This window comes from Mauremys reevesii, linkage group 13 (assembly GCF_016161935.1).
Source record: "Mauremys reevesii isolate NIE-2019 linkage group 13, ASM1616193v1, whole genome shotgun sequence".
Taxonomy (NCBI): domain Eukaryota; kingdom Metazoa; phylum Chordata; order Testudines; family Geoemydidae; genus Mauremys; species Mauremys reevesii.
In genome coordinates this window covers 36,139,194-36,161,932 of record NC_052635.1, presented here as the reverse complement: position 1 = coordinate 36,161,932, position 22,739 = coordinate 36,139,194, and the positions used below count along the sequence as shown (strand labels likewise).

Sequence of the window (22,739 nt, the reverse complement as noted above, 5' to 3'; positions counted from 1 at the left end):
GCCATAACCAGTTCTGTCCTTTCATTATCGTTTGTTTTGGACAGTACATCCCTGGCGCCAATGGGTGTTGAGGCACATCCCAAGCCTGTACCAGGACAGAACATTTATGTATCTTGACTTTGACAGGTTTCCTATCTGCTTATGCCAAATGCTGAATTGTACTATTAAAAGGTATTGTAGGATGTATACTTTAGCATAAGTAAGTAAGTAGAATACAATTTAGCATGACTTCCCAATACTCTCATTTAATATATACTATATTAATACCAGGTGCATAATACCTATTAATGTGTGTCCGGGGGTGGTGCATATAAACTATATCTATTGGCTAACAGCTGGGAGGCATGATTTTTTTTTCACACTCCAAGCAAACATAGTTATGTCAGCAAAACTCTGTAGTGTAAACTAAGTCCCAGTGAAAGATACTTGGGCCCTTCTGAAAATGTTACCTAGGAGCAATATTTCAATGAAGATCAGAGTTTGCAGCACATCCTGCATTACTCCAGACAATATGGTTCTATCTTATTAAGAAAGACCTTGTGATGGGCATGGAGTAGTGTCTTGTCTATGCTGCCAATAGCATTGGCAGTTCCCACAAAAGAAAAATCTAATCATTTATAGCTCCTGATTTCTGGGGATGTTCTTACTGTGTTTTGTGGGATTGCTGCTTTGCCGCTCCAAATTGAACAATAATCCCAACAGGTTCATGTCGTCCATTACTAAAAGAAATCAACTTAACCTTTCCCAGCACTGTATTATAAAAGTTTATAGGAGATGAAATACAACCCTGTGAATGGACTCTAAATCCTACTTACAATCCAAATCAACGTTTCAGAGCCTCTTTCTACAACCTGTTGAGCAACTATAAAAAGACACCATTTGGAAGTCAGGGATCATAGACTAATGTCCTTTCTGTCTTAATCTTACGCACTTACATTGCCCCCATTATCATTGTGTCTGAATCACTCTCAATATCCCAGAATATCCCAGGGAGGTAGAGAAGTACTAATATTCCCATTTTACAGATGGGAAACAGAGACATGAGGCTTGTCTACATGGTGTGTTAGTCTACACTAGTGGAGGTGTAAATTCCATTGTACACCCATGTGTTGCATACTAACTGTCCATGTGGACCCTGCTGGCTTGCACTAAAAGTTCTCTAATGAGCATTGACATAGTCCCAATACATCAACATGCACTGGGGAACTTTAAGTGTGAGCCAGCGGGGTTCACACAAATAGTGTGCCACACACTGGTGTACACTAGAATTTACAGCCCATCTGGTGTGGACTAATGCAGTGGTCCTCAACCAGGGATCTGGGGCCCACTGAGGGGCCCCCAAGCAGGTTTCAGGGGATCCACCAAGCAGGGCCGGCATTAGACTTGCTGTGGCCATGGGCAGAAAGCAGAAGTCCCACCACAAGGGGCTGAAGCCTGGGGTTCCAAGCCCTGCCACCCAGGGCTGAAGTCAAAGCCTGAGCAACTTAGCTTCACAGGGCCCCCTGTGGCGTGGTGCCCCAGGCAATTGCCTGCTTGCTACTCTCTCACACTGGCCCTGCCTTTTACATGCAGATAAACGTTGTGGCACAGGTGGGCTGTGGAGTTTTTATAGCATGCTAGGGGGGGCCTCAGAAAGAAAAAAGTTGAGAACCCCGGTACTAATGCATCATTTCAACAAGCCCTAAGACTCAAATCCTCAAAAGATATTTAGGTGCCTAACTCCCATTGCAGTTCAACCTCCTATTGTTCCCTGTTCCTCTTTCAATAGAAAACTTAGGTAAAATGGTGAGGGGGGGGGTGTAAATTACTGTCTGAGCTCTGAATCCCTCCTGGGCCTAAGTGACTTGCCCAAGGTCATACATGAGGTCTGTGGCAGAGTATGGAAGGATCTCCAGAGTCCCAGGCAAGTAACCAGTAGCCCATACTTCCTCTTGAGGTTTAGTGGTATGAAGACTATAACTGTTTAAATATTGAATATGTTATTGGGTATTAACCCCTTATGAGTTAGCAGGGTTTTGAGATGATAAGTCTTCTATAAAAGATTTTGGTTTTCTATGTCCGGTGCCCTCCCCCCACCCATGGATGGAGTCCCTACTACAGAGCCCAATTAGTCATACTTTGCAATGAAAATAAGAATTTGCTTTGTACTTAAGTGTGTACATTTAAAAGCTTTTGCATTCCATTGAAACATCCTGCATGGAAAAACTAAATAAAGCCAAGCTTCGGTATGTCGACCAAGATGTTGAAATAAAACTGGAACTTAACAGAATCACAGCAGCCGTTTGGAAACTATCTTTATAGTTATAGGAGTGACATTTCCTTTGTGATGTCATGGCAGCAATGGAGTGAATTTTGCTGTTTGTACAGCAGCTGTAGTGTGCTCTTCCAGCTTTTATTTACAAAGCCCAGTCTGAAGGAATTTCATTTTCTGGAGTGAAGTATTTTAAAATAAGATCTGAAAGTTAAATCATCATTAGAGAATGTAAAGCATAATAGGAGCCACAAGAATATGAAAGGTCTGAACCTTACAGGGCTGAGGGAAAATAAGTAACTCTCAAATACATTTTGTAAGTATAACACACAAAATAGATCTTGACAGGATGAAGGCAGTCATTTTTCTGTCTCATTCATCATGCTGAAACAACTGGCCAAGCCTGTACTTCAGAAGCTGTAGTTGCGTATCTACAGTATACAGTGCTATAGGAAAGAGAGAGAGAGAGAGAGTGTATTTTGGTCTACAATTGAAAGTTATATCATAGCTATGTCAGTCAGGGTGTGAAAAAACCATAGCCCTGGCCAATGAGGCAATGCAGCCATAACCCATAGCATAGACACAGTTATGTTGATGGAAGAGAGCTTCTGTCAATGTAGCTAACATCATTCAGGAAGGTGATGTTCCTACACCAACAGAAAAACCTCTTCTGCATCTACACTACAGAGCTATGCTGGCATAGGTATGCCAATATGAATCTCTGTAGCATACACAAACCCCGTGACTCAGGCTGACAAAAGCACTATGACAAAAACACATGCAAGTGTACATCTAATATGTATCAGGGGGGTAGCCGTGTCAGTCTGGATCTGTAAAAGCGGCAAAGAGTTCTGTGGCACCTTATAAACTAACAAACGTATTGGACCAAGAGCTTTCATGGGTGAATACCCACTTTGTGAGATGTGCATCCGACAAAGTGGGTATTCACCCACGAAAGCTCATGCTCCGATATGTTAGTTAGTCTATAAGGTGCCACAGAACTCTTTGCTGCATCTAATATGTACACACACATCTAGTAACAGCACTCAAAATGGCTCTAGGGATTTCATCTATCAGTGACTGGCTAGATGCAGGGGGTGAAATCCTGACCCAGTTGAAGGCAATGGGAACACTCTCATATTGATTTCAGGAGGGTAAGAATTTCACCCGTGATGATCAATTAGCACAGAAGCTCTGACAATTGCAGTACTGGGTTGCGCAAATTAGGCACACAAATGTACAACCTCTAAAGTGCACACACAGTTCTGACTGAGAGTAGTGGATCAACATGTATGTAATATAAAGTATGAATGCGGTAGTAAGGGGTCATTATATAATAACATCTACATTTGATAAATAATTCACAGTTCTGACCTTAGTTCCAAAGCCAGCACATAGCTAGCATTTAAAAACAATTAGATTTGATGTATATGAGTAAGAATAAAGAAACCCTGATGTGATAACTGTACACAAAGCTTCACCTCAAAGAAACTATTCCAGGTCAAGTTAATGGAAATACTTTAAAAGCTCTGAAAACTATAAAGGCGGTTCTAGTGTATGTGCACACACATAGGCAATTGTACAGGATTCCTTCCTCATAATAATTATAACCAAATTATTATAAAAATGTCATTCTTAATAGCAGGCTGAGAACTGCAGACAAGGCACCTTATAATTTCTTCAGGAACACTATGGGATGCCTAATTAAAATGTGTATTAGCAGCATTGCCCAAGTAAAATGAGAGATTTCATATGCAGTTGTCATCACTGCAAATTAGATGTGTATTTTGTACATGCCTATTTTTTAAAAAAATCTGGCTCTGTAATTGCATTTAAAAAATAGGTTTGATTTATTTTTAAATTGGAAGTTTTATTTAACTTTCCTAACTCTAAATTTCCTACTCTTAAATTGTACAGTCTAGTGACCAATGAATACAAGTACCTCACTACTGTAAGTACAGTGTTGTGAGGCATGGAATATTCAACAAATTAATCTTTCTGAATGGCTGATTATCTCGTAATATTTTCTAACAGACAGCACTTCTGTCTTCCTTCCTTCCCTCCAGTATTTGGCATTTCCTCCCAGGATGCAATTGTTATCACTAGAGAAACTAAACCCCCTGCACAGAATGCGCTTGAAAGAAAACTCATTCCGGCGGCAGCTGTAACAGCAATAGCCGTAATAGGATCCCAAATGCTAATCTTTGAAAGATGAGCTCCTAGAAGCTAAGTCACTTTCAGATAGCAGTAGGCTCAGGGGAAGCAGAGGATGGTGTGGAGGAGGATGGTGTGGAGGAGGGTGGTAGAGAGGGGGGATGGGCAGGTGGAGAGGAACTGAGAGCTGCAAAGGGAGGAGGAACCAGACACAGAGAGATGACTGCTACCAAACATTAAAAAGGTTGTAAGGAAGTTTTAACTAGGGGAGAGGGGGTAGAGCAGTTGGAGCAGAGGTGGGGGGGGAATCCGACTGCTGCAGAGAAGCAGGGAGAGTCTGATGAGATCATCAGGGAGAGAAGGATGAATAGAGAGGACCAGAGTATTAAAAAAGCAGAGGAGAACAGGAAGATAAGTCTAAATAATAAGTCACATGAATGTACACAAAAGAAATATCAGAAAACTAAATAATAAAAGGAAAGATAAAGAAACCAAATTTTTTTAAAGTATAACAGAAACAAATGATAAGTCAAAAATAAAAGGGGTGAACTGCAGATATAGATCATAAATAGGAATGGTGGATAATATGCATCACAGAACACTGGTGGACTGAGAGCAGAATCAAAGGGACACACATATATAGTACAAAATATATCGGAAGGGAAGGAACAGGCCACAAATGGAGGAAAAATCCATAGAAATAAATGATAGAAATTTCAAATCCTAGTAAAAATGGATCAATAGGGAAAATACAGGGAATCTCTATAAATATATCATTATAAATCTCCAAAATAGTGACAGGGAATTAGCAAATCTAATGAAAGAACCCAAAGGGAAAAGTAAGGAAAATTAGAGAAATCATGGGAAATTATATTTAATTTCAAAATTGGAAAGAATATAATTTCATATTTCCCAGGGGGATAGAGATTCCAGATCAAAAATTGAAATAACTGAGGCTAAGCAAATTAAAAACACGACATGCAGGAGGAGACTGCTTCAGAGGAGCTGGGAGATTTAATCCTGCAGGAGGCGACTGGAGTGGGAAAAGATAGGTGGAGTAGAGAGCATAATAGCAGTGATAATACAATAATAGGAATAAAAGTGACTGCCCCCATCCCAACATCCTAACCTGTGGTGGGACTTGGAATAAATCAGAGTTAAAAATGAGTGGCCTGTGAGGAACAAAAAAAAAAGGGAAAAAAATACAAAAAAAGGGGTTAGTTAAAAAAAAAAAAAAGCATAAAAAAAATTTAAAAACACCATAAAAGGGGCCCAAAGAGCCCAAAAACTAAAAAAAAAAAAAAACTAGAAAAAAATAAAAAAACTATAAAAGAAAAAAAAAAAAAAAAAAAAAATAAGAAAGAAAGAAAGAAAAAAAGAAGAAAAAGAAAAATAAAAGGGCAAAAAAGTAAGAGGCAAAGAAAAGAAATTAAAAAAAACTAAAGGCAACAAAACAAATAAAAAAAAGACAAAAAGAATAAAAAAAAGAACGAAAAACCAAAAAACAAACAGTTACAAAATGGAGTCAAGCAGGAAGGTGGCAAAACTAAAGAAAAGGAATTAAACAACCAGTGGGAAAAAAATAAAAAAAATTCAATGATAAAAAAAATGATAAAGTCAAACTAAATGAAATCTTTGATTCTTTGCCTCAGTCCCAAACCTGAGCAGGAAATTTAGGTGACAAATCTGGAGGACTTGGCTGGTGAGAAATCTGAGGAAGAGGGAAGTGCTGGTAGAGGAGGTTTTGGTGAGGTTTGATAACTCAAACATTAACACATCAACATACCAGGTGGCATTTGAACCAAGAGTTCCAAAAGAACTCAAAACACCCAAAATTAATTTGAACTATTAACTAAGGTTTGTAACCTGTCCTAGTGTTGGTAAAATGTAACCAATAAGTTAAAATGTAGCGCCAATATTATAAAAGGTTTAAAGGGGTGATCCCGGGAATACAGAAATTTATAAGAAACGGGTCTAAAATAGAAAAAAAATTAAAACATAGAAAAAGAATAAAATTGTCAGACACATAGAAACAAAAAGAAAACATAAATAAAACAACACAGTGAACATGGTAAATGGGAAAGTTCTACTAAAATTAACAGAAATCCAACTAGTGGACAACAAGAACAAGGTAGAAATAGTGACAAAGGATTCAGGGGATCCCTTGACAAACCTTTCATTCCAAATTAGCTCCAAGAAAGTAAAAAGGAAAGTCCTGGTCAATAAAAGAAAAGGCCTTTCATGAGAAAGGAAACTCAGGAAGGTTAAGGAACAAAGATCAGAAATGGAAAAAGGTATAGATGGTAAATTCTGGGGGTGGAGAGTGGAGTAAGGGGTAGTCAAGTCCAGGTCTATATTCAATTATTGAGAAATTGATCTAAGAAAGGAGTAAACAGTAAGGAGTGAAAGTGAAGAGGAAGAGTAGAAAACAAAGAACTGATACTAAACAAGAGAAGAGCAGAAGAAGAAAAAAAGAACTCAAAAGATTAAAACAAAGTGAAAAACAAAACAAACAAAATGGCAAATGAAATTTAAAAAAAATAAATGAAAAAAAACATACAAAAATGATGGGGCTAAATAAGCAACATGATCAGGCTAATAAAGATCAGACAAGGATCTTGGGATTATTCTCTGAAGAGTTCCACGCATTGTGAAGCTGAGAAAAAAAACCAGGCGGTCAAAAATCAAAAACAGGAATTAAAGAAAGAGAAAAAGGGATAGAGAATAGAATATATATATATTATAATATGATATATATAAATGATACTGCATCCATAATAGATCATGTCTCTCAAAAAAGTATTCTAAAACTCAAAAAAATCAAAAAAAGAAAGAAAAAAAGAAGAAAGAGCAAAAAAGATAAAAGGGATGGTTAGAGGAAAGAGAAGGAAAAATTAAAGAGGCTAGGACTCTTCAAAAGAAGAAAGAGAAAGAGAAGGGGACATATAATATAAATATGAAAATGAATAGTGATGTTGAGAAAGGAAAGTGAAAAGTTATTTACTTATTCACATATTATTCATAACTATTTTAAACAAAATAAAAATTAAAACAAATATTTAAAAAAAAAAAAAAAAGGAAGTTCTTCTTCACTTCACTAAGCGCACCAACAACTTGGAACCTGAGGAGGTTTAGAGGTTGAGAAGGACTAGGAATAATAATGTTTAATAAAACTGGATAATAAATGGTGGTGCTAAGTCCATAATGGGCTATTAGCCAGGATGGGTAGAATGGTGTCCCAGCCTGTCTGTTCAGAGGATGGAGATGGATGGCAGGAGAGAGATCATTTGATCATTGCCTGTTAGGTTCACTCCCTCAGGGGCACCTGGCATTGGCCACTGTCGGTAGACAGATACTGGGCTAGATGGACCTTTGGTCTGACCCGGTACGGCCTTTCTTATGTTCTTATGTTCTTATGTTCACTGCCTTACTGAGCCACTCTTCCAGCTCGTGCTATGAACCGTTTCTTTCTAGCAAAGAAATGGTGAACTGATTGTGTGTATTCATAAGGCAGATCAAATAGAAAGACAGATTAAAATTATTGCTAATGATTAACTGTTTCATTAACTTTCATACATTTAAATTCTGTTCACAGAATAATTTTAAAACATATTTTAGGTGTACACAGTAATTTCTATAAGAGGAACATTGCAATTAAATGTAATGCTGGAAAAAGTTACGATTCTGAACATGTAATCTTGATTCCTATCAAAATACCATTCATCCCAATGAGAAAAAGAAAAAAATACCCAGGAAAAGAATAGATCAGACAAACCTGTGTTTAGCAATATAGCACAATCTGTTTCAATGCATGCTAGGAAATCTCTGAACTCATATACCGTCCAATCCTGTCGTACTTACATTGGAGGGTGCTGTTAGTGGTATCATTGCAATCAGTGGGATTACTTGTGTGGGAAGGTGCTATGCAGTGTGAATCAGGGTGGCAAAATTGAGCCTATAGATACTTAGGGCTATGTGCTGGGCTGGGGAGTAAGAAGGTCAATACACACATTACCAATGGCAGCATGCGGGATTAGAAGAGCCTTGTGTGCTTTTTGGAACAGTGGAGCAGAGGTGGCAGGGGAAGTTATCTGCAGGTACAGGGCTGGCTCAAATTACCTTTCTGTTGGAGCTTGGGGAGAACCAGTAACCAGACTGTGACTGCCTGGTCCTGAGGCAGCGTGACTATGCTCTTGGGGGCTTGTAGCAAAGCTGCAGTTGAGCCCTTAAGGGGTCTAAATGATCATAACAAAATAATAAGAAAGGGCGGTGTTGGGAATGGGGATAAACAATTAGAGAGATCCTGTGGGCCCTTCACATGCGCGGTGCAGAGAGCCTACAGCCACTTGTCATTCATCAGCTGAAGTAACAGTCATGGGGAAGGGGGGAGCTGTGCTGTAGAGCCTTTGACATGGGGTGGGGGTGTGAAATAGATATCTTCCCCTGCAACCCTCCCCCCACCAGTCTCCATGCATTTCACCCATAACAGTTAGTATTATATCCAGACAATCAGGATTATTTACTGCAGCTTATTCATGCACTCCGCCAACCCCATTTTCAAAAATTCAAATGATGTGCTTTATACCATGGGCACCTGCGTGTGCACGTTACAGCTCCGCTCTGTGCCCAGGACACAGAGGATAGCAGGTGTTACAGCCTATAGCAATAGAGCCGTGGCTGTTTAGTTCAAACTGAAGCAGCTCATGCTTTTTAGGTCTCCAATTCAATCCCCAGTGTGTAAGCCAAGAGGAGGTCATCATATAGGAACACACATTAAAAGTAACTATACAGTGTACATAAATATTGCATGCATGTCTATAAATTGTTGTGACACATTTACAGCAGTTGGTTTGTACAATATTTTAAATTATATTCACTTTGTTGGCAATGTAAACAGCAGGTCATGTCTAAATGTCAACGTCTAGTGTAACTACTTTCATTTTAATTCAGTGTTTAAGGTGCTGAATGCAAAGTAAGATGTGTTTATGACGTTATGCATCATTCTGCAATTGGCTGTAAAATGCTGCAAAGGCTGAGTTTGGGTCAAATTATTTGGGTTAGTTCCATGGTAATAGTTTGGTCTCTAAGACAGAAAGGAAGGTGCTTCTCTTGATGGTGACTGTGAGTTCCAAATTAATTAACTTTTCTTTAGTGCACAGGAAAAAGTCTTTTTTATTGTTTAGCAGGGCAGACAATAGTGGGGGTGCTGAAAGCCACTGAACCAAACTGTAAACTCTAGATATGATGGAAACCCCTTTAAGCCAGGGCGTGCAGGAGCACCCCTAGTTCCAGCACCTATGTACCTGGGCAGTTATAAAAGAGATAACAGTCAGCCAAGGAAATTCACGTTTAGCCCCATGTCCAGGTGGGATCTGAAGCATCCATACATCGATGACGCACCTATGTTCCTCCTGGTTGTGTTCTCTGTATTGTGCAATTTGCATTGCTCACTTGAACACAATAAGCTCTCAGAAGTGTGGCCCTGAGTAGGCTGTGGAATGAGGCATTCAAGTGAATAGACACCATTTTTCATTAATACTTTAGAGCTCATTTGAACCCCAATCCTGCTAAATGCAGAGCACCTCTTGCAAATTGCTGAGCACGTGCTAACTTTCATGAATTCCAGTGGAAGCTGAGCACACTCAGGAGGTGTTCTACACCCAGGGCTGGCTCCAGGCACCAGCTAAGGAAGCAGGTGCTTGGCGCAGCCAATTCAAAGGGGCAGCACTCCGTCTGCTATTGGGGCGGCACGTCCGGGTCTTAGGTGGGAATTCGGCGGTGGATCCCTCAGGACCCGCCAAAGTGCCACTGAAGAATGGAGCGGCGCAATTGAGCTGCCGCTGAAGTGCCGATCAGCTTTTTTGTTGTTGTTTTTTTGTTTTGTTTTTGCCACTTGGGGCGGCAGAAAACCTGGAGCCAGCTCTGTCTAGTCCCCATAGGATCAGGATCTTGGTAAGACAATGGATCTGATTCTCCATTACCTGTCCAGTCCCCATAGGATCAGGATCTTGGTAAGACAATGGATCTGATTCTCCATTACCTTGCATCTCATGTAGTTATTTACACCTGTGCAAAGTGTGTGTGTGTGTGTGAGAGAGAGAGAGAGAGAGAGAGAGAGAGAGAAAGCGCACTACTGATATGACTAAATTGAGAATTCTGAGTCTGATGTCTTTCATCCACGCCACATTTCGTTTGCACTGGTGTGAGTGACTAATCCAGGTGAAAGCCGGCGAAGAATCAGACCCACTATTGTTTTCACAAGTTATTTAATCTTATTCCCATTTCTGTTTACAAACCCCTGGTCCAGATCCTCCTCTCACTCATGCCCATTTTATAGCGATATAACTGACGTTAGTGAAATTACTCCTGATTTATACCACTGTAAGTGTTCACATTCTTTGTTGAGTACATTTTTGTTTTAAATTTTGAGTAAAGGTGAATATTGTACTTGGGAATTTAAGAAAGCACTTTTTTCAGGAAAGTTCTCAAACACATATCTAACAAAGCTTGTGCTTAAATCCCACTAATTTAAACATTTTCTTGAATAGGTATGGACTTAAGCACATGCTTCAGTGCTTTCCTGACTGGGGGCCCTAAATAGGGTGACCAGATAGCAAGTGTAAAAAATCGGGACAGTGGGTCGGGGGGTAATAGGTACCTATATAAGAAAAAGCCCCCAAAATCAGGACTGTCCATATAAAATCGGGACATCTGGTCACCCTAGCCCTAAAGGATGTAATGCAATTCCTAGAATAATTGTACTTGATGTTCATTCTTTCTGTATAGAATTCCTGCATTTCTAACTCAGGGCATCATTGTTACATTATAACAGTATTTTTAAAAGTACTGATTTAAAGAGTATGACAGATGAATGATTTTCTGCCTTCTTAATATTTATCAAAAATAACCCTAGACTGCACCAGAAGACACAGAGGTTGTAATCAATGCGAAAGTGGAGGCATCTTTAGAAGCAGTGGCTCCTGACAAAGATGAGACTAAAAGCCCAGAAACTGCAGAAGTAAAACTTAGAAGAGAAGAAAATAAAAACCCCAAAACAAACCTGAGGAAGTTTTTTAAACTGGTAAGCAGAGTCTTTGAACAAAAGGATCTGAGGGAGCCTTGTTCAAAATTTGTGGATGGTAACTTTTTAAACAATTCTCATAATGAGTTTACAATTCTGTTTGCGTACAGCAATGAAAGCTACATATGTAAATAAAGGAGACAATCTTTATAACTGACCAGAGGCACGTGAATGCTCTTGTAATACTCTGAAAACATTTGTGTGCCTACTTTGCATGTGAAATTACTATTACTGCACATAAGATATCATCATTTATATTTCTGTAGAGCCCCAAATGTGCTAGGTGCTGTAAAAGTGTCACCCATGTTTATTTTGTGTTACATATCTCCCTCTAGTGGCTGCTCCATGAGCATTTATGGGTCTGCTAGAGCTAACAGCTCCTAAGTAGCAGAGACAGAGCCTGATCCAAAGCCCATTGAAGTCAATGGGAGTCTTTTAACTAATTTTGGTGGGCTTTGAATCAGGCAGCTAGTTCTTTAGGTCAGAGATAGAGGGTTATGCTTAGGTCTCAGGTTCAAACCTCATTGTCAGCCCAAGTGGGGCTAGCTACCTAGATACAGCCCCTTACTTCACCAGTCTAAAAAGACAAAATCAAAATATAACCCGCAACTGCTGACAAAGTGGGGTGGAAATGGGAACAACATACAAGGAAGTGATCAAAGTAATAAGTGGCATGTATCTTCTTATTTCCATGGACATGAACCACTATCATGGTGAATGCACATGCAAATGACAGGGTAGTAATCTAACCAGCAGTTGTACACTCAAATGATCCTAAAGAAGCAGAAAAGAAAACAGTCCTAGTATAGAACTAACCTGCTGCTCTGATTAAAACACTATCACGTCTGGGACTTTTAATAGCATTTTATTTGTTTTGGCAAGGTGGTTCAGATGCTGTTTTATTGGTTAGGTAGTTACCTGATATGGAGTCAGAGCTGTATAAAACTTAGCTTTTATCTGACATCATATAATGGCTCAGCCTGTCAGAATGGCATGTTTTCAAATATGTGCATGCGTAATTGTGGAAACTGTATGCAGAAATTAGGTGGATACACAGTTTTTGGAATCTGAGCCATTATCTGGATCACCCTACATTCTTTTAACAAGTTAGGTATGCATTTGGCTGGACCACTGCACGACTTATTTGAAAATACCATTGCCACAAGTGAATTCACAAATGTTTTTCAGCACATGTGGATTCTTGGGTCTGCTCCAGTTGCTGAAAGCAGCTAGAAAGCTGCTTTAACCAATTCCCTGAGGATTTATAAGGGATATCCAGGGGGCATAGTGCTGAAAGAGCAACTCTGCACAATCTCCTGGTCCTAGACCTCTGTGCACTGGGTATTCCTGGAAGAAAGAAGCTGGTTTGTACATCCTTATACTTCTGAGATCCCCAGCTTCCAGAAAGGTAGATCTGAAGATTTGGGAGAAATGTTTACAGTAGCAGCTACAAGTACCAATGCTGGATCAGAGCCCCATTGTGCTAGGAGCTATGCAGACATGTAATTAAAAAAAAAACAGTACTAGCCCCAAAGAACTCACCGTTTTGGTTGTGACATGATGAAACATGTGGCTGAGACAAACAGGAGAGGAGTGGAGATGAAGGACAGTAAAGAGAACAAGTTCTCATACTGTTGTCCCTTAGGTCTGAGCGGTTAATCAATACTTGGGGCTTTGAGGGTTGTTTCCATTAGGAGGCGAAATTGATGATGGAGTCAGGAATTTCTTGAGTGCAGTCTTGTTTATGTACAAAGAATGTACACAAAGTCCTGTTTCCCTGAACACAGCAGGCTTGCACTGCCAAGCCTCTTTCCCATGAGCACTCTGCCCCAAAGCACTCGCTCTCTCTGCTTCTTCCTAAGGCCATCCTAAAAGTGCTTTTCTGGCTGTCTCCTGGCTTTTGTGCTAGCTTTCTGTTTCTTTTCTGACACACACGACATATTCAGTACTGCAATCCAATCAAACTCCCTGTTTCCACTATCGCTCACTGAACAAAGCGGGATTTAATTGCTTCCCCATGTAGACTGATTGGAAGGCATCCAGCACACCATGCAGATTAGCAATACAATTAGGATCTAGTTTAAAGAACAGGAGTACTTGTGGCACCTTAGATATATACACACAGAGAACATGAAACAATGGGTGTTACCATACACACTATAAGGAGAGTGATCAGTTAAGGTGAGCTATTATCAGCAGGAGAGAAAAAGAACTGTTTGTAGTGGTAATGAAAATGACCCATTTCCAGCAATTGACAAGGGGATGTAAGGAACTGGGGGCGGGGGTGGATAAGCATGGGGAAATAGTTTTACTTTGTGTAATGGCCCATCCACTCCCTGTCTTTATTCAAGCCTAGTTTGATAGTGTCCAATTTGCAAATTAATTCCAATTCAGCAGTCTCTCGTTGAAGTCTGATTTTAAAGATTTTTTGTTGTAATATTGCGACTTTTAGGTCTGTAATTGAGTGGCCAGGGAGATTGAAGTGTTCTCCAACTGGTTTTTGAATGTTATAATTCTTGACGTCTAATTTGTGTCCATTTATTCTTTTACGTAGAGACTGTCCGGTTTGGCCACTATATATTACAGTAGTATATATATATATATATCTTCCTACTGTATTTTTCACTACATGCATCCGATGAAGTGGGTCTGTAGCCCACGAAAGCTTATGCTCAAATAAATGAGTTAGTCTCTAAGGTGCCACAGGTACTCCTGTTCTTTTTGCGGATACAGACTAACACGGCTGCTACTCTGGGATCTAGTTTAAGATATTCTAAAGTATCTAAAGGAGTTAGGCACCCAACAGCCATTTAATTTCAAAGGGAACTGGGCACTTAACTCACTGGAGTTTTTTTTTTTTAAATCCCAGCTCCAGCCCCACATCTTTGTTTGCATATGGACATTTGGTAATTGCACATAAAAATGTGGCACCCAATTGGTCATGTAAGCTTGTAAATGAATGCCTGCCTAACTCGTTAGAAAAGCAGGCCATGTGAGTCAGCAGCCATGCTTCAATTCTGAGATTACCATAACTTCAAAACACCTCCCCTACTGAAAAATAAAAAGCGTAGCCCTGGTTAAATATAAAGCTCTGTTCCATGCACATCTTAAGTCACCATGGCAAAACAAACAAGGCTCTGTTAAAAAGCACTAGATGTAACACTGCTCTAATCAGAGCAATGAGTTGGGTCTTCGCTCAGCTTCTCTGTTTTCTGCTTCTTTAAAAGAGGAAGAAGCTGATATATTATCCTCATTGTTAAGGAATAAAAACAAGGAACTACGAAGACGACAAATATCCCCTCCATGCTGGAAATAGAATTGTACTAATTGCATAACTGAACCTACAGCATTTTGAACTGTTTATTGTTGATTTAGCCCATTTTGGTGTAGCCAGTCATTCCCAAACAGACCCTGATTTCCTTTGTTGTTCTTGAAGTATGTGCCAAATAATTTTACTGAATGATTTTCACTTTATTGGCTACTATCCATCTGGTTGCCTAGAATACTAGATATTGAGTAGGCATATTATTTGATATGTGATTGGTCACCTAAGTTGCGTGGTGTTACTTCTGCTCTCTAACTGGATGACAGTTTTTAAAAGCAGAAGGGTAACAAATGATGAATAACAAACTTTCCTAACATTTTTTGACTAATAATCACATGCTTAAATATGTAGGAAGTGTTTAGGATTCCCCAGCTGTTGTCTAGAGCTGGGCAATTATAGCTTCATGTCTCTCCACCTCATCCTGCTCCCCTGGCATGATCTTCCACTCCAGGGGGCCACATGGAGGGAGAAGTTCCTGTGCTCCAGTTGTGCTTGGTACTCTACAGAGATGTGAGATGTGTGTGGTGGGGAATCTCTTTGAACAGAACAGCTGGGTACTATGGGGACCTGTGCTAGTAGCTGTAATTTCCACTCAAAGGCTATTCAATTTCATCTGTACGTCTCCCTGGGAGAGACACTATGGGGTGTCTGACTGAACAATCAGGCCCACGGCGCTTGGATTGTACCTTTCAACTTTTCACTGCTGCCTATATGCCTCCTACATGTGGGTGATGAGTTTAATCCTTAGCACCTGCTACCTAAAGCTCTAAAGCTGAAGCAATGACTTACGTGTTTAGATCTGTTTTATAAAACTCTCGCCTACAAAATAGGAGGAAACTCAACCTGTGCCAAAATGTGCTTCCTGATACTACACCTAAAGAGTCATAACATGTGACACTGTGGCAAGGAGGCTACTGGAGCTGTGAAAAATGACTAAAAGAAATACCCTTGGCTGTACAAGATGTGCCACACGCTCGAGACAGGCCACCAACTCATCTGACACTTCCTTAGGAAAATCTCCTGTTCCCTTGTCATGAGTAGAACAGGCAATAAATCCTTAAGAGATAGTATCTTAAAAAAAATATTTATTCAAGGCCTCTGATACTTAAATGGTTATTACAAGGGGAGTTTGTATCTGGAATGGAATGTTGCAGGGCCTCATGGTTGCATGGCCACAAATTTCTTGGCTGGGTAGTGGTTTATCTCTAGCTTAGCTGCTGTTGTTATATTCCTTTAGGCAACAGATGTATCATTACAATTATTGAAGTTGCTGAAGTAGGAACTTTCTTATTTTTAAATTGATTACCTGGGTTTCTATTTTTTCCCCTTCGCTCGTGGAAGGGGATCCAAAAGGCTCTCACTTCCCCAATTGCCACAAATATACGAGATTTTGTCTATGTTGTGTTTCATTTGACACCTTCAGGTTAACTTGATGAGTCAGAAAAGTAAAGGGATCCTTCACCTCTATTTCCTGAGGTAGGTGAACAAGGGGACAGTCAATAAAAATGAAAAGCAGCAATATTAAGAATTATTCAAAAGGAAATAGTCTCTCTCTATATATTATATAAATGAATGAATAATTTACCGGTAGAACTCTCTGCTACAAGATATCATCATGGCCAAGCGTTCAGCATGATTCAAAACCAGAGCATATATTTATATGGATAAGGAGAACATCCACAATAAATGAGAACATCCACAATTATATTATCCCACTAAACAAAAAGAGATATTAATCTTGAAGCTTAAGAGAAGGATGGTCTTCTATTTAAGGCTATGGACTAGGATTCAGTATATCTAGGTTCATTTCTGGCTCTGCCACAGATTTCCTGTGTGACTTTAGACAAGTCACTTAATCTCTCTGTGCCATGGTTCCCTATCTGTAAAATGGGGATATTATCCCCAGCTGGTGGGGTGCTGCAAGGATTGTTTGTCAGGTATTCAGATATTATGGTGACGGGGGCGCTATACAGCCCTAGATAGATACAAGCCGACCAAGCACTAACCTGTGATGGGTTATTCCATAATTGGAATCTTTACAGGGATTCTAACATCTTCCTCTCTCAGTAAAGTATGTTCCAGATGGAGGAGCGATTTACCAGTTGCTCTTCCTCCATTAAAAGGGAGCAGTTGTGGAGAATTATTACTTTTGAAAGAAAAATCAAAGATCCTGGATTCAATCGGCTAATCCCCCTGCACCCTGAGAAGGATTCTTAGCAAGGGAGCGGGCAGTCAGTATTGTCACCATAGACTTCCAGGATTGTATGAAACCTGTTGGGAGAAGCTACTGCAAGGGATCAGTACATGCAATGCACCATGGGCATGACCCCTTTCCAGATTCTGCAATCTACTTTTGGGCAGCGAGGACCTCCCCATCAGCGTGGAGGTAGCAGTCACTTCCCATAACAATAATCTCCCTGGTGGACTTTTCACAAATGGGGGTCCTGAGCCTGGAGCAATTTGGCAGCTTGAGGACAAAAACCAATGGCCATCCAAAGATTATTCAAAATGAACCAGTTATATGCAAGAACAGTGGAATTTGTCTTTTTTTCATTGGAGGCAAAAATCTGGTTTTGAGATGTTATGAGCCTACAGCAGTTTTAGTGTTGCTTCTAGCATTTTGGTTGAGCAGAAGAGCTCTCTCCTTAGTGGAACACAAGAGACAAGTTAGAGCCTTAGGTTATTTGACGAAGATTTATATAGTTTATCTTTGATTACCAGTGACAGAAGGAGGTCCCTATTTTTTCATAACTCATAGATTAGATTTCCACAGAGGAAATGGAACAAGTTATTATTTCCTGTGTGCCTATTGAGAAATGTCCTGGACCACATGTTCTGTCATCTATGGTCCACAGGATATTAGACAGTGAAAATATTCTTACGGCCCCTCAGTTGAGCAAGGAGAGGAGAGGTTTGTCCAATATAGTGAGGGCAGAGGTTGATCAAGGCTTACCAAGGCCTGAGTAGAACAAAACTTTTTGGACTACCTGGGTGGACTGTTCCTCTTTCTCCTAGACTAGACTCTTCCTGTCAGGTTCCTGCTCCGGATGAAGTCCTATCTTTCTTCTATTCCTGAGTTCTTGATTATTCTTTTATACAAGAGAGTATAGGCAGAACATCTCTGGTCCACCTGCTGTTCTGCTTTTGACCGAGACAGGTTCCCCTGCAATCATAGGATTCCAATCCCAAGGACTCCATTCTCCCTAATTCACCGTGAGTGAGAAGAGTACTAATAACAGTCAGGGGGCAGAGTGGGGGGTGGGGGAACGTGGTGCTACTCTGCTCAAATCAAGTTTTGCCAAGAGCATAAGTCTCACTTACAAGTCAATAGTAGTTGGGCTTTTCTGCTAAAATTATGAGCATCAGTATGTCTAACATTCTTGACATTTAGAACTGTAAGGGCTAGAAATATGTGTGGGTTTTTTTTTAATGAAATACTGTCGGAGTAATTCATAATGTCATAGGTAATAAAAAAGCTGAAAATGGCTGGCAACTTAAAAACTGGACAGTAGGAGACTGCAGTGATGATTGAACCTGATGATATTCTGAACAAAAAGAGCTCTCAGCCATGCTTGTTGCTGTTTCCATTGCTTCACACTGACTCAACAGACATTCTAGCCTTCAGAATGATGTTTGAGGTTGGTGTGTGCTAATTGTGTTGTATTGTGCTGGGAGAGTTGTATGGATTTGTGTGGGTGGTGGATGAGAGGTGTGTGCTGCCATGAGGGACTATACATGTTTGGGGTTATTGTGTTGCTGTGTGGTTGGTTGTGATGGTGTGTCCCCCAGAGGGGTTGTGCTGGCAGATTTATGTTGGTTTGTATGAGTGGCAATTGGGCCCCCAGCTGGACAGTCTCCCTCATACAACCAATTAAATTGTTGCATGCAGATTAGCTATAGAGAAAGGGTGGTGTTCGGTTGAGTTACCTCTGATATCATAATGGTCTTGGACTCTTAGCATGGCACAGCTGTACACCACACAGATGTAATTTGTGAAATATAAACGTCTGAGAACTAAACATTGGACAGTAACAGACCATGAAACCCAGTTATGATTAAATCAGGTGATATTCTGAGCGAAAAGTGCTTCTCAGTCATGCTTGTAGCTGCTTCCATCATTCCACACTAACTCACACATTTTAACCTTCAGAGTGACTCAGAGAGAGAGAATCCTAAAACCTCATTATGTACAGTAAATACAACAACACCTACTGGAGTCACTAGGGAAGGGCTGGTAGGACACACCACCAAGTACTGACTCACTCCAACCCCTTATAACAATATTTAACATAAAGGAATGTCAGCATTATTTTGCTCGAACTATAGGCCACATCTGTAATCAAGCACGGATCCAAAATCCTGTCCTGCCACTCAGGCTTAATTGATCAAAACAAGTATGTATCATATGCCATGAATATCTGCAGATATTATGAGGAAACTTTTGAACAGTATAAAATTTCTCTCCTTTCTCTGACCACAATGAGTGGAGCAATAAACCTGAGGTCAATGGAAAAACTGGGATTGAGTTTTTGTCTATGTGGGGGAAATTACTATTAGCCAGGATGGGCAGGGAAGGTGTCCCTAGCCTCTGTTTGCTAGAAGCTGGGAATGGGTGACAGAGGATGGATCACTTGATGATTGCCTGTTCTGTTCATTCCCTCTGGGGCACCTGGCATTGGCCACTGTTGGAAGACAGGGTACTGGGCTAGATGGACTTTTGGTCTGACCCAGTATGGCAGTTATGATGTTCTTATGTTCTTACCTATTCCAGAACAACTATTCTGCTATAGCTATTCTGGTATAATTTAGATATTCTGGAATAACTCCCCCATGTGGACATTATTCTGAAATAAAAAAAAGTGATTTTATTCGAGAATTATTGATCTGCTTCAGAAGCAAAGTAATTATTTCAGAATAAAGTCACATTTTGTTTCAGAATGGAGTGCTCATGTGGGGAGTTATTCCGGAATAACTATGCCAGTCAATTTCCCAGTGTAGACAGGTCCTTAGTAACAACTTCCTCTTAAGTATAGATATAGGTATTTTACATGGACCCAATTCTAACTAACAGTCATTACTCACAAAAGCGTAGCCTGTATTTAGCAAAGCTGTTCCCTGTCTCCACCCTGTCCGCTATCTTGTCATGTTGACCCGCCTTCCTTGTCATGGAAACACTTTCAGAAGCCCATCAATAGCAACCCTAAATTGGTTAAGGTGGGACACAAGAAAAGAGCAGTTCTTTAGGTAAAGTCTTCAGGTAAAACTTCCATTGAAACAAATGGGAAATTTCCCTGGGTAAGAATTGTGGTGGATTTTGCACAGTGGTGGGCAATCTGTGGCCTACAATCCATGCCGCTTCCCACAGCTTTCATTGGCCAGGATCAGTGAACCGCAGCCACTGGGAGCTGCAGGCAGCTGTGCCTGTAGATAGTCCATGTAAACAAACTGTCTTGCAGCCCGCCAGCGGATTACCCTGACAGGCCATGTGTGGCTGCAGGTTGTCCACCACTGATTTAGCCCATGGTAACTATGCTCCACTGATAATTCGTAGTTTGAATTATGAGAGATTACTGAAGTTTTTTTAAAGTTATTCTTCTTTCCTATGTATAAAGGCTTATATTTTGGTAAACTTACTTATTGTTAAAATTCATCTTAAACATATATGAATAAGAGTCACTGAAACAGAAATGCAAACTGGATCTTATCGCTATACAGCTAGGGTACTAACTTTGATGTAACAAAGATCACACATTGCTTCCTCTCTCCCATTTCTTCAACCTCTCCCACAGATAGTAACCATCATTAATATAACTAGGTAACTGATCAACCAAGCCAAGATGTGTTCCTAAGAGAATAATGCTTTCCCCAAATTTGGTTACCCATAATAAACCCCTTTAAAATCTTTAGCTTTTGAACAAACTCCTATTTAGTATTGATTTTCAACAGCTAGAGAGAAAAGAAAAGAATCATACACCAAAAAGAGATCTTTGCTATGAGATTGCACTCGGGATTGAGCTGATAATGTTGTATTGCAAGCGATAAATCTACAAGCTGCAGAAAACCACAAATCCGCTTAGTCTATCTTTAGAGCAAAAGTCACATCCTTGCATTGTTTTCATTGCACTTATGCAATGAAAAATGACATTCAAGCTTGGGAACTTTGAAATACTGGGGTTCACTTTACACTCCATGGCTAAGCAATGCGCAACAGAATACCATGTTATATTGGAAACAGAACCCAATCAGACCCTTTGACATATCTTTACATTGTTCTAGTAATTTTTTTTATTATTAATTCCAATCTAAAACCTAACCCAAATTTTAATGAATCCTTTTGTCATATCCATCCATAAAACTAATTAGATACCTTATAAAAATATGGGTACATCGGATCATTCTTTTAAAATGTAATTCAGAGTCAAGGTTTACTTTGAACGTGTTGCCTGTGCTACAGCCTCAAGATCTACTTTGATTATTCTGGCCAAGAAGAGCTGAGGCCAAGAAAGGTGGTTGCCTATATGCACACGCTCCTTTGAGAGTTAAGGCATAAAACAGAATACGTAATTTGGGGTGGGAAAGGTACAGCAATGGTGAAAATGTGCAAATCTCGACAGGTTTTAATTGTCAGCCGCAGCTTTAAGCACATATGTAGAAATAAAGTACAAGTACAACCTCTCAAGAGGATAATCCTATAAAGGTGAGTTGTCTCAGAGCTGTAAGCCAGAATCACATCCCTAGTTAACTTTGATGGCAGGGACGATAGCACCATCCATCCCACTTATCATACTGCACAATCATGAATCCAGTGAGGCGCTGTTCATATTGTACAGCCCTCAACAGGAAAATTGCCTTCCAAAAGACTACAGAGCTGCATTGAAATACATATGCAAAAATTTACCTTGGAGATACAGCCATGGAAGGGGATCCATTTCAATAGTGTTTGCAGATACTTTGAGATGTGATGGTTTTGTTTTGCATTTACGCTGTTAAGAATGATGTGCTTAAATTAAGCCTTTAGACTAGTGGTTCCCAAACTTGTTCTGCTGCTTGTGCAGGGAAAGCCCCTGGTGGGCCAGGCCGGTTTGTGTACCTGCCGGGTCCGCAGGTTCAGCCGATCGCAGCTCCCACTGGCCGCGGTTCGCTGCTCCAGGCCAATGGGAGCTGCTGGAAGCGGCAGCCAGTACGTCCCTCAGCCCGTGCTGCTTCCAGCAGCTCCCATTGGCCCGAAGCAGCGAACCGCGGCCAGTGGGAGCCGCGATCAGCCGGACCTGCAGACACGGCAGGTACACAAACAGGCCCAGCCTGCCAGGGGCTTTCCCTGCACAAGCAACGGAACAAGTTTGGGAACCACTGCTTTAGACTTTTGAGTTAATATTGAATTGATGCTTAAAGCTTGGAAGACCTATATTCCTTTGTTATTTTAGTCAGTCAAAAATGATGGAGGGGCTACCAGTTCAGAAGAGGTAAATGGGCCAGATCCCAGTCACCAAGTAAGTGTTTGGATTTATTCATCTCTTGGTGATGGGTTTCACTGTAGCTTATGTCTCTGATCGGCTTTTTAGTACAAAAAATCACTGATTGTAAAAAGAGGGTATCATGTCCATGGAATCTCTTCCATTCATTGTTGCTTAATAAGGATGAATGAAGGTTAAAAAAAAATTCAACATGTTTTTCATTTTCATAATCAAATAATTAGTAAAATGAACCAATTTTTATAACCTATTTTCCTTTACAACCTTTATGCTATTTGTTTACTTCTGCACTTCAATCACCTTGAACAGTGAAATTAAACAGATATCTTTTGAGTCGGTTATTTTCTAGTGCTTCACATGCACTATTGGACAGATTATTATTTTCCAACAAACACTATGGAAGAAGAATTAAATTTAAAGTAAAAACTTTCACTAAAATTTAACAAAAATCAGGAA

General features: G+C 40.1%; 1 protein-coding gene across 6 annotated transcripts in view; it reads left to right on the top strand.

Moving 5' to 3' along the window:
* Nucleotides 1–22,739, top strand: part of BCAS1 (brain enriched myelin associated protein 1) — a 92,635-nt gene that overhangs the window by 57,885 nt on the left and 12,011 nt on the right. For 2 of the 6 annotated variants that reach the window (XM_039498451.1, XM_039498449.1), the window contains 2 exons: nt 11,319–11,486; nt 22,236–22,301. The exons of 1 other annotated variant lie outside the window; for it this stretch is intronic. In XM_039498451.1, the coding sequence (XP_039354385.1) occupies nt 11,319–11,486; nt 22,236–22,301 (234 nt within the window). The remainder of the gene's footprint in view (nt 1–11,318; nt 11,487–22,235; nt 22,302–22,739) is intronic. 3 more of the 6 variants (XM_039498455.1, XM_039498450.1, XM_039498452.1) reach the window with 2 other exon arrangements.